At 42.1% G+C, this 12806-nt stretch overlaps 1 protein-coding gene across 1 annotated transcript in view; it reads right to left on the reverse strand.

The window, feature by feature from the left end:
* Window positions 1-2323: 2323 nt before the first annotated feature.
* Window positions 2324-12806, reverse strand: part of ST6GALNAC5 (ST6 N-acetylgalactosaminide alpha-2,6-sialyltransferase 5) — a 198622-nt gene continuing 188139 nt past the window's right edge. The window contains exon 5 of the mRNA XM_065928260.1: window positions 2324-3564. Within this exon, the coding sequence (XP_065784332.1) occupies window positions 3333-3564 (232 nt within the window). The 3' untranslated portion in view covers window positions 2324-3332. The remainder of the gene's footprint in view (window positions 3565-12806) is intronic.

Below are 12806 nucleotides of genomic sequence, written 5' to 3' on the forward strand. Positions count from 1 at the left end.
TTTGCTTTCATTTATTTTTTGGAGAGAAGCTCCAAGTCTGCAATCTTAGGATCCTGGAAGTTCCTGCATGGCTCTGGTTTTATGTCTGGCCCTTAGGAGCACATCCCAGGGTTAGTGAAGCACAGGGGCTTAGTTACCAAACACCCATTAACCATAATGGAAATCACACAGCGAAGGCCCCACGCAGCACACTGAATATTTACCTCCTAATGTTCTTTTAATGTATGTTTTCTTGGGTGAATATTTACTGTAGAATATTAAATGCAAGATTCTTCTTTTTATGGGCCATTTGAAGTGATTGATTTTGTTTGTGCATTCCTGTATCCTTGCCCATAAAGGCTATCTATTGTAATGGCCTCTATTCAAATGTTCTTGTGTTGAAATAACAGACGCCACGGACGGGCCAGCCGTGGCTTTGACTTGCTTCGGTCTTAAAAGCTAGGAGGAAGCTGATGACAAAGCTGGGGAGAGAGGGAAAAGGTATATAACATAATGAGTACGACTCAGGCTTCAAATATAATCGGATATTGAAATCACTGAGGTCTGTAAACGTGGTTTGTAGTTTTTTTATATCAGAGCTGATTTTAATGGCATTGCACTATGTTAAAAATGATAGCCATGAAATGATTTGGCAAGATAGTTCAAATGCTCATAACCAGGTCCAATAGCACAACTTATCAGAATTCTAGGTATTTCCTTTAAATGCTATAATAAAACCACTGACCAAGTAACAATTTCTTACATATTTACACCATATTTTTAAAAAATATAAATTCACATACATATCCTAGCTACATGTAGATTTAAAATATTTCCCAACAAAGCCAGGAATTTCAGAATTCCTTTGATTTACACTCTTTTGAGTATTTGAGAGGGAAGAGTTTCAGAAAAGATGGAGCTATCATATATTCTTGAAAAACAAAACAAAAACAAAACTCCTAAAACCTAAAGATAACATAGACATTTGAGATTATTATTGGATTCGGTAATATAGCTTTTTGCATGTCCCGAGTATGCCTTTCTGAATTTTCATAAAAATAAGACTTGTTAAAGAAGCTATTTACATCTGAGCAATATAATCTCTTCAAGTGAAAGGAAATGTGGCCTATGTTCTTATGATTTTTGGTAAGTTCATAAAGCATTGTTTGTTCAGAGTCCGTGCTGTAGAAGAGATTGTGCTGGAATAAAATTCCTTTTGTCTCCTTAAAAAATTGAGAAAATTTAAAGAAAACATTCCAATATGTCTTGGACAGACATTTCAATTGTATTGACTTTTTACAGCTCAAGCCACACCACAATAATACCAATATTGTTTTTGCTATATAAGTATCTGGACTGTGTCTGCATCTCAGTAACAGTACTTCATATAATTAGTAGTACTAGTGCAAGAGAATGGAATTTTAGTACTTCATAAGGAAAAGGAAAAGATGGTAATGTGAGAAACCTTCTTTAATCACAAACCAGGTCATGTTTTGTAAAACAACGTCAGTCTCCATACATAATATTTGCTGGTGCCTTCAAATTTGGCATTAGAGAAATTAATTCCTCCTAAGCCATGAGTAAAGAAAACATTGATATATTTTTTAAAAGACTATTTTTGAACAATATTACTTGCATAATTGAAATCTTCCATACTAGCTGATCTTGGCTTTGAATAAAATAAGTCCTTTATACTCCTGAAGACCAGGGAACGGCAGTGAATATAAGATTTGCAGTGACTGAATCTGAATAGTTCATAGGATAAATGAGTCATGTGATGGAAAAATCTTGGGTTCTCTTCTCACAGATTCACAGAGGTGTAGGTCCTTGTTCTTGTAGTCAGAGAACAGCATGAAAGTTCTCCCTCCTGCCTCACTCTCTCACGGGGAATAGAATGAAAGTCTCCCCCCGCAGCCCCCCTCCCCTGCCACAATACACATACGTTCTCTTCCACTCTTTTGGTGCAAAAAGCAGCAGAGAATCAGGGGATGGAGTTTTGCCTATGGGGTCCAGGGAGGAGGCATTTTTAAACCACAAGGGGGAGCTAGGTAGTGGGGAAAGTGAACGTGTTAGTCGCTCAGTCCTGTCTGACTCTTTGTGACCCCTTGAACTGTAGCCCACCAGGCTCCTCTGTCCATGGAATTCTCCAGGAAGAATACTGGAGTGGGTTGCCATTTCCTTCTCCAGGGGATCTTCCCAACTCAGGGACTGAACCTGAGTCTCCTGCATTGAAGGCAGATTCTTTACTGTCAGCCACCAGGGAAGCCCCTAGGGAGATATAAAAGGCCCCCTAAAATAAGGCTCCTGCGACTGCAGGAGCCCCATCATTCCAAGTATAAAGTCCTTATGTAGATCAATGAGGTGCTCATTGGGAGAATTTCAGATCTGGCATGAAACTTAGGTGATGTCACTGTCCTCGTATAGTGACATCACTTTGCAGAAGAGCAAAGTAGGGCTTAAATGGCGTGACCTACATTAATTATTACCCAAGCCAACTGTCTTTCAGTTTCTGTCGTTGGTCTGTTTTTTGTTTGAACAACACAGTTTTTGGTTTTCAATATTGTCATCTGGAGCATTTCTGCATGTTGGAAAATATCATAGTTGCTTTTGAAGCCCGAGGGTTCGAAAAATGCAATGCAATGTTTCCAAGTCATATACTGCTTGCTAACAGTGAGCACTACGAACACGGTAGTTCATCTCCCAGTTCTGGGCTTTTTCCAGTTATCATTCAGGATTAAATAATTAGGAGGGATAAATTACCACATAATCATAATCTATAAAAATACTGGCCTAGCGCACACTAAAAAACTCTCAATAAATAAATATTGGGCATTTGCTTATGAAAGTGAAGATGTACTCTTCAGAAATCATGTCCATATTTTCAAGGCTGCTCTTTATAAATCACACACACAGAGTCCAACAGATAACAAAGGTTATAGTTCAGGTTAGGATACAATTTGATAGAAAAATGACTTTAGAGGTGGTATTTCTACAAAGGGATACATCTAATGCTGAGTTGTTTATGTCTCAGTTTCGAAGGCAATACTTAAAAAGATCCTACACACTTTTTGCCACAGCAGCATCACTGAAATGCACATTTGGCTCCTAAGGTAACCCCTTTAGAAAGGGACAACACTCACTAGGATGTATTAATTCTGGAATCTTCCCTTATAGACCAACTGCACTACTTGTAGTCATGCCTCAGAGGCATCTATACATGGTACCTCTTGAGGAGGAAGCTGTTCCTGCGACCAGTTCTGTTCCTCTTTCATGTCTGGTGTTTTAGGAAGTTCAGTGGCCCAATGTTTGATACAGTGGGGTTCTTAGGATTTCCGTCTGGCCACACACATTCCTCAGAACACAGGTTTATTCTCAGGATGACTTATAGCAAGAGATTCTGGTTTCCAGTCTGGTTGAAAAAAGTGAATATTGAATGTCTGTGCCCAGTTCTTAAAGACTCGTTTCTCTGTGATAAAGCGGTGATGACTACCCTTCCGTCCTCGCTCATGGGACAGGTACATTGTACATTCATCAGGTCCAAAAGGTTCATAATAGTGATAAGGTACTGAAAGGTGGTTGGGATCCCTGTAGGAGGAAAATGAAATAACAGATTAAAACCAAAAAAAAAAAAAAAAAAAAAAACCGTTCACTGATTGAGGTAAGATGTTATCTTACCTTCCACACCTTCAAGTTAAATGAATTTCCACAAATGGCTTTTCTGATGTTTAAGCAATATGCACATGGAGAAGTTCTGAGGTTGTGAAATAAAATCAGTGACCATCATGACCAGTGAGATTAAACATGTGCAGTAGGACATTCAGGCTCTTAGGATTTAGAAACTACATAGTCCTAAGACCCAACTATAGTTCTGATTTCCACTCTTGCCCCATACAGTCTGTTTAGCATGAGCAGTTATGATAATATTTATAAAACAAAACCAGATCATTCTGCTTCCCCAGCTCCACCCCTCTCCAAACCCTCCAGCGGCTTCCAGCTATACTAAGAGCATGGCCTACAGGTTGTAAGCTAGCTTCACTCCAGAGCCTCTCCTAACCTACTCAGCCTTGTCTGCTACGCTCCTAGCTTACTGGCCTCTCTGGTGGTCCACTCGGCCAAGCTGGTCCCTCCCCTGAAGTCATGGCTCTTGAGGGCAGTTGCCTGGCTGGTACATCCCCTCAGTTAACTCCTTCTCATTGCTGGAGATTGACACCGATGTATCATCCTCAGAGAACCCTTAACCAATGCCTGCCCCCTTCTCTCCATCTCACTTGGATTTATTTTCTTTCTTTTTTTTTTTTTTAAATATTTATTATCGGCTGTGTGGGGTCTTAGCGGGATCTTTACTTGCACGCTAGCTCTTAGTTGCAGTATGTGGGCTCCAGTTCCCTGACCAGGGATTGAACCCAGGCCTCGTGCACTGGGAGCATGGAGTCTTTCCTGAACCACCAGGGAAGTCCCTGGATTTATTTCCTTATGACATTAATCGGTTTCTGAAACTGCTGTTGTTGTTTACTTGCTTTTTGTCTACTCACGAGAATAGGCCTTTGTCTTATTCCTAGCAGGTGCTCCATATCCCTGTCTCTATATTCTGCCTCAAAGGAGAAATACTGGCTCTTTCTTAAAGGTAATGTGAACAGGATTAACATGAAGGGTGGTGGGTGCCCTGATGTTGGATTACTAAAATATCTCACCCTCTTAGAGCTCTGGTCTCAGACCAGTTTCCGTTCTAGGCCAGCCCACTCCACCTCTTCTGTGTTGAAGTCTAAATGATAAGAGCAGTCAAGATATCCCAGTAGATTACCCTTCCTACTTTGACCTACACTCACCAACCAGCCTTGCTGCAGAAACTAAGTTTTCCTTGTCCCTCTTATGGCTTCTCTTAAAAGGCATCCCCGCTTCCTGCAAACCACCTTATAGCCCCTGATGCCCTAGGGCCCCCTCCCAGCACCCGGCTCCACTCTAAGCACAGTAGCTTGGTTTCCCAGAGATGCTCATGCTGCTAGATACCTATACGCTTTCTTCAGAGGAGATCAATACACAAATGGCTTTTAGAGCAGCAACTTCACTGAGGTCAGGGATCGAAGTCTTTTATCAAGAGGGGTGTCGAGTTTGTGGCCCTGACAGCAATAAACCTTTGAGCTTCCTCTCCTCTGAGGTTAAAGTTCTTCCAGGAAGAGAGATTTATTTTTGTCATGCACCATTTAAACATTCCTCATCCTGGGTTGGATGCTATGCTGAGTTAATACTTTGCATCTCTATTATGCTTGTCTCGGAAGTAATTCTGTGTTTTATATTAAGACATCAGATCCTGCCCTATCTAGTTATTATAGAATTCACTTAATATTTATTCCCCTGGTGGCTCAGACAGTAAAGAAGCTGCCTGCAATGCAGGAGACCTAGGTTTGATCCCTGGGTCAGGAAGATCCCCTGGAGAAGGGAATGGCTACTCACTCCAGTATTCTTGCCTGGAAAATTTCATGAACAGAACTTTGGCAGGCTACAGTTCGTAAGTTGCAAAGAGCTGGACCCGACTCAGCGACTAACACTTTCACTTATTTATTGCCCTAGAAATTAGAATCCCCTTCAAATTTTACTAGAAGTTGTTTTCAACACAGAAAGTGCATGGTAGGAAAAATTCAAGTTGGAACTGACCAGTATGAAAAAAATAAAAAAGAAATAAAAAGTTGTGAGACATATCTTTCCTAGATTCATATGGCATAATTTGGGGAACCATGCTAAATTCATGTCACCATAGTAGACTTGGGGTTAAGTTTTTACTTCAGTATGCATCAGATTTTAAATCTGATTCAGCTAAGTTTTGAGCATATTATTGGCATCAGTATGACTAAAGAAACAATCAGGTTTCTAAAAATATCATGAGATTGATTTGGCACCTAGGAAAAGAGGGAAATTGGAAACCAGCTAAAGGACGCTGTAGGTTCAATTTCCTTATTCAGGAAGACCATCTCCTTGAATGAAAACACATCTGGCTCCCTGCTGATCTCCTCAAGGGAGAATTAAATTTACATCTTTGGTTATTATGGTTTCAAAGGTGTCCAAATAAGTGGGGGTTGTCTCCACACTTTAAAACTTTGTCCAAATGGCAGAAAAGTGCTTGATGGGATTTATTATAGAAGGCAGAGCCGAAGCAACTGCAGGAACAATCTTCCTGTAGATTGTCAGCCTGCTGTTAGCTGTCATCCACTGTGCCATTCAGAAAGGCCTTCCTTCAGAAAATTTAAGGTTATAATTCCTCAAGTTTTTTCTCAAGTTTGACTTTCTATAAGCTGCTATAGGTTTTTTCCCCTCCACCTGATCCAAATGAATACAACAATAAGAATCAGCAGAATTTCCACATCAGGAGGCTACTGTCGTAGAAGGGAGGATTCTGGCATCCAAGTTGCTGGTGGGGCCAGGGGTGTTTAGGGAGTGAAGGTGTGGGGGTGGGAGGGCTATGGTAATTACAGAGCCAGTCTGTTCCCTGAGTGGCTGCAGCCTGTCATCAGCCCCCCAGGGGCCAGTGTGGGAACAAAATCCTGTAGAAGAATGTGAAGAAGGAATTTTTATTTTTCTTTACAGAGAAACCAGGTGGGGAGGATAAAAGAGCTAATGTTTAGTGCACAGGAGGAGTTTTAAAGAAATACCACTGCCTGTGCTTCACCTCCACAGAGTCTTGTTTAATTGATTTAGAGAGGGTCCCAGGCATAGGTATTTTAAAAAGTGACTTGGTTTTGTGTATCAAAATAAATAATGGCAGTATTGAATTGTAAGTCCCATAAAGTAAAATAGAATAAATATCTATGAGTTCATGATGATTTCAATAAATTACTGATTAAATAAATAAATGAGGGAGAAGAAAAAGCATTTCCTTGCAGTATAATTCCAATTAATACTCTAGAAAAAAATGAGGGAGTAGAAAATCGCCATTAGAATAATGCAGTAATTACTGCAGGCAAGATGCATGAATGAATGGAATATGAGAGGGGGAAAGATGAGAAATAGATTATTTGCATAAAGCACCCCCCTCAAGGTATTTAATGACAAAAGGATGAAGTAGTAAATTGACAATGAGTAAACCCAGCAGATGACACCATACCCAAGGGACCAAGGTTAACATCACCAGTAGTAAGATATTTTGAGATCATGTACCTCTTGACACAAGATGCAACTGCTTCTGTGGCATCCTTCTCAGTAATGCATAACCTCAATCTAACAATGAGAAACTATCACACAAATCCAAAGCAATGAATATCTTACAGTAATGAGCAGAATTCTTCAAATGTTTTGGAGTCATGAAAGATATGGAAAGACTTAGGAACTGTCACAGACCAGAGGAGACTAAGGGGACATGATAAGCAAATGCAAAGGGAGCCTGGATTGGGTCCTGGAGGAGACAAAAGACATCAGTAGAAAAAATGGTGAAATCTGAATAAAGCCTGCAGTTTAGTTGAGAGTACTGCACCAGTGTTAATGTGTTACTTTTGAGAACTGCACCAGAATATTAACTTCAGGGGAGCAGGATGAAGGATATACAGAAACTCTCTTGTACTATTTTTGCAACTTTTTCTGCAGGTCTAAAACTTTTTCAAAACAAAAAAATTTAAAAAGATAATAATGTGAGACTTTCCAGGTGGTCCAGTGGTTGGGAGTCTGCCTTGCAATGCAGGGGCTGTGGGTTCTATCCCTGGGTGGGGGTCAGGGGGGCTGAACTGGGATCCCATATGTCATGGAGAAACTGGGCTGGACACTGCAACGGCTGAGCTCGCGTATGGCAACTAGAGAGCCTGCACGCTGCAGTGAGAGATCTCCTATGACTCAGCAAGGACCTCATGTGCCACAAGTAGGTCCCAATGCAACCAAATCATAAATAAATAAATATTTTTTAAAAACGGTGCTCATGCTCAGTCGTGTTCATCTTTTTGTGACCCTGTGGGCTGTAGCCCGCCAGGCTCCTCTGTCCATGGAATTTTCCAGGTGAGAAAACTGGAATGGGTTGTCATTTCTTCCTCCAGGGCATCTTCACAACTCAGGGATCAAATCAGAATCTCCTGAGTCTCCTGCATTGCAGGCGGGTTATTTACCACTGAGCCCACGGGGAAGCCCCTTTTAAAAGGTAATAATGTTATAAAGTTCTGTAGGACAGCCTAACATGCAGCCAGGTTGAAGGTGGCTGATTTAATTAAGTCCCTGCCAAATCAGAGCTTCAGTTCAGTTTGGTTGCTCAGTTATGTTCCACTCTTTGCAACCTCATGGACTGCAGCACCCCAGGCTTCCCTTTCTTTCACCAACTCCCAGAGCTTGCTCAAACTCATGTCCATCAAGTTAGTGATTCTATCCAACCATCTCATCCTCTGTCGTCCCCTTCTCCTCCTGCTTTCAATCTTTCCCAGCATCAGGGTCTTGTCAAATGAGTCATTTCTTTGCATCAGGTGGCCAAAATATTGGAGTTTCAACTTCAACATCAGTCCTTCCAACGAATACTCAGAACTGATTTCCTTAAGGATTGACTGGTTTGATCTCCTTGGAATCCAAGGGACTCTCAAGAGTCTTCTCCAGCACCACAGTTCAAAAGCATCAATTCTTCTGCACTCAGCTTTCTTTATGGTCCAACTCTGACATCCATTCATGACTACTGGAAAAACCATAGCTTCAACTATATGGACCATTGTTGGCAAAGTAATAGCTCTGCTTTTTAATATGCTGTCTAGGTTTTTCATAGCTTTTATTCCAAGGAGCAAGTGTCTTTTAATTTCATGGCTGCAGTCACTATGCTCATTTTCTAAATTCAGTTCTAGCCACTGATATCACTAGTAGCAGGAGTTGGTGATATGCCATTTTTTAATCTTCTAAAGCTAAGCTTTGCAATTATGAAAAGCTTATCAGTAACAGGTAAGCATGGATACTTCCATTTCTGGGTATGACAAGATTGACCCTGATCTCTGGATTTGGCCTGGATTATCTATAAGGCTAAATATCCCAATGAAAGAACGGTGCTTTTGTCTCTCTTTAGAGCTCTCAGACACTCTCTTCAAACATACTTGTATTCTTGGCATGGTATATAGAACCACATGGCTTAAAGCTCAACATTCAGAAAACTAAGATCATGGCATCTGGTCCCATCACTTCATGGCAAATAGATGGGGAAACAGTGGAAACAGTGGCTGACTTTATTTTTCTGGGCTCCAAAATCACTGCAGATGGTGATTGCAGCCATGAAATTAAAAGACGCTTGCTCCTTGGAAGGAAAGTTATGACCAACCTAGAGCAACTTCACTTTCACTTTTCACTTTCAAGCATTGGAGAAGGAAATGGCAACCCACTCCGTGTTCTTGCCTGGAGAATCCCAGGGACGGCGGAGTCTGGTGGGCTGCTGTCTATGGGGTTGCACAGAGTCTGACACGACTGAAGCGACTTAGCAGCAGCAGCATCAGACAGCATATTAAAAAGCAGAGACATTACCTTGTCAACAAAGATCCATCTAGTCAAGCCTATGGTTTTTCCAGTAGTCATGTATGGATGTGAGAGTTGGACTATAAAGAAAGCTGAGCACCAAAAAATTGATGCTTTTGAACTGTGGTGTTGGAGAAGACTTGAGAGTCCCTTGGACTGCAAGGAGATCCAACCAGTCCATCCTGAAGGAGATCAGTCCTGGGTGTTCATTGGAAGGACTGATGTTGAAGCTGAAACTCCAATATTTTGGCCACCTAATGCTAAGAGCTGACTCATTTGAAAAGACCCTGATGCTGGGAAGGATTGAGGGCAGGAGGAGAAGGGGATGACAGAGGATGAGATGGTTGGATGGCATCACCTACTCGATGGACATGGGTTTGAGTAAACTCTGGGAGTTGGTGATGGACAGGAAGGCCTGGCGTGCTGCAGTTTATGGAGTCACAAAAAGTTGGACACAACTGAGCGACTGAACTGAACTGAACTGGCAGGTAGTCAGGCAAACTTTGAGGAATAGGGTTGAATCAACATCTGTCAAGTGTCCTGGTGGTTCTGAAATTGGCTTGCTCTGGACACTACAGAGCATTCAGAAGAAAGTGTTCCCCTAACAGGCCTTCTTTAGAGAAGGCAATGGCACCCCACTCTAGTACTCTTGCCTGGAAAATCCCATGGATGGAGGAGCCTGGTAGGCTGCAGTCCATGGGGTCACTAAGAGTCGGACACGACTGAGCGAATTCACTTTCACACATTGGAGGAGGAAATGGCAACCCACTCCAGTGTTCTCGCCTGGAGATTCCCAGGGACGGGGGAGCCTGGTGGGCTGCCATCTATGGGATGACACAGAGTCAGACATGACTGAAATGACTTAGCAGCAGCAGCAACAGGCCTTCTTACACAGCTGCTTCAGGCCTGTGAGACCCCATGAGACACCTTCATTCTGTTGCCTCCATTTCTTGTCTTACAGTCTCTTTTGGGAGGAAACTGCTGCACGCTTCAAGTGGTAGAAGCCAGCGGAATAATACTTGTGTTTCTGGGGCACAGGAAACACCAAGAGCCTGTAGCTGTCCACCCTTCATGGATCAAAGGGTACAAGTGAGTCATTTGCGTCCTGTATCCACTACCAACCACTCAGGCACCTCAGAAGCATTGCACCCATGGGACAGAGGAAGGTAATGAGGACACCCAGTGACCAGTAAGATTGGGTCAAATTATAGCAGAGGTAAAAGAAGAAATTATGGAAAAGTGAAACAGCTATGAAAAAATACAGCAATCGATTTTAAGTTCACTTCATAAAATGTGAACCACATGGATGCATTATATTCCATACCCATCCTCCGTAAGCATCTACATGGTGGACTGTTGCCAAGTAGGAACTTGCCCTGTTACGCTGGCAGCTTTATTAATGTTCACTAGCTAATAACTCTAGCAGAATCAACTCTCTGATATTCACGATACCTTTGAGATGTCCTTCACATTATGGATGAGATATTAATTTAGTTCCACGACAGTGATCACTCTGAGTCATTACTCTGCTAATTAATACTCAAGAAATGATGGGTAACAGAGAGTTGTAAACTTGGTAATGTGTTAAGTATGATCAGAAATAAGATTACTAGGTAGAATTTAAATGCTTGGCCCATTATTATCACAAATAATTTACAATGGAAAATGGGATTAAAAATACTCACCATAACTTAGTTTGGAAAGCAATGATAACAGATCTTTTTCATTGCAATTTATAGTCCATCTAGAGAGAATGGATTTGCCTTCTTATATGGATATGGCATGATTTAAAGGTCCACGTCCATGTAATAATATATTCTGAGGCTGTCTCTGGTGCGACATGACATTAATTTTCTCCAGCTTTCTGAACACTGATGAGGCTACAGTGGGAGTGATAGAGGCAGAATAAACTGATGCCTCATGCCTGAACCTCTCTCTGAGGACCAGTGCTGGCCTTGGCTAAGAATGATACAGGTGGCTACCAGTGACTTCTTCGGACCCTTGAAATCTGAATTTGTCACTGGTTAATTATACTCTTCACTCACCTGGCACTTTTGATCTTGGAATAAATATAGAATTAGTCTCCTAAACACTGCCAAGGAAAGGAAGGTTTTTATTTATTCACCGAGTTAATCAACACTGAATACACGCTATGCGCCAGAAAAAGTGGCAAGAACTGGAGATCCAAATGTTGCTTGAGATAGGACCCCTTTCCTTAAGGAGAGCACAGGCTGATGAAGATGAATGTGTCACCCAGTGAGGGGTGCAGAGGAGAAGGTGGCAGAGGCCCCAGGAGGGGCCTAGGTGAGATCTGACCCAGATAGGAAGTCAGGGAAAGCTTGGAGGAGGAGGATCTCTGAAGCACTGGAGGGAGACGTTAAGAGTTTTGCCTTTTGAGTCCTGGAGACCTGAATTCAAATCACAGCTCCATCACTTTCCTGCCCCACAACTTGGGCAGCTGTTTCATGCCCTCAAGCTTCATACATAAAATGGCAATAATAATAATGTTTACCTCCTGGGATTATCATCAAGGTTCAATGAAATGGCACATGCATTCACAGTAAGCATAGGGCCAGCACATGGTATGTGTAGAAAAATACCAACCATTAATACTACAGTGAAAAACTAGTACCCATCAGCCAGATTAAGAATGAGGGGATGCAGAGGAATCGGGTGGAGAGGGAGGTGGGAGGGGGGATCGGGATGGGGAATATGTGTAACTCTATGGCTGATTCATATCAATGTATGACAAAACCCACTGAAAAAAAATAAATAAATAAATTTAAAAAAATAAATAAATAAATAGGTGAAAAAAAAAAAAAAAGAATGAGGGGATGGACGTCCCAAGATAAGGGTGAAGGGACCGGTGTGCACAGGGTGAACTCCTTCTTAAGTTCCTCACTGTGGCTAAAATAAGTCTGTGAATAGAGATGTGTGTGTGCTTAGTCAGTCAGTCGTGTCTGACTCTTCGCGACCCTGTGGATGCGCTGTAGCCCACCAGGCTTCTCTGTCCATGGGAGTTTTCAGGCAAGAGTACTGGAATGTGGTGCCATTTCCTCCTCGAGGGAATCTTCCCAACCCAGAGACCGAACCCACGTCTCCTGCATTGCAGACAGATCCTTTACCCACTGAGTCACTGAAGAAGCCAGGAGATGAGACTAAAGTGGCTGCAGAAGGTAGGTCCTGCGGGTTTGTGTGCTAAGCCAGGGAGTGTGAGCACTGTTCTAAAACCTGTGGGGCCTACTGAGGGGTTTCGGCGACAGAGTCAGATTTGATGGTTATCTAGAGGAAAGAGAAAGTCCAGAGTCGTAGAGAGCAGGCAGAAGGCTACTGTGGCTCCAAACTAAGGAGGAAACGGTTGCACGCCAGTCATGTGA

Source organism: Muntiacus reevesi, chromosome 1, assembly GCF_963930625.1.
Source record: "Muntiacus reevesi chromosome 1, mMunRee1.1, whole genome shotgun sequence".
NCBI lineage: Eukaryota > Metazoa > Chordata > Mammalia > Artiodactyla > Cervidae > Muntiacus > Muntiacus reevesi.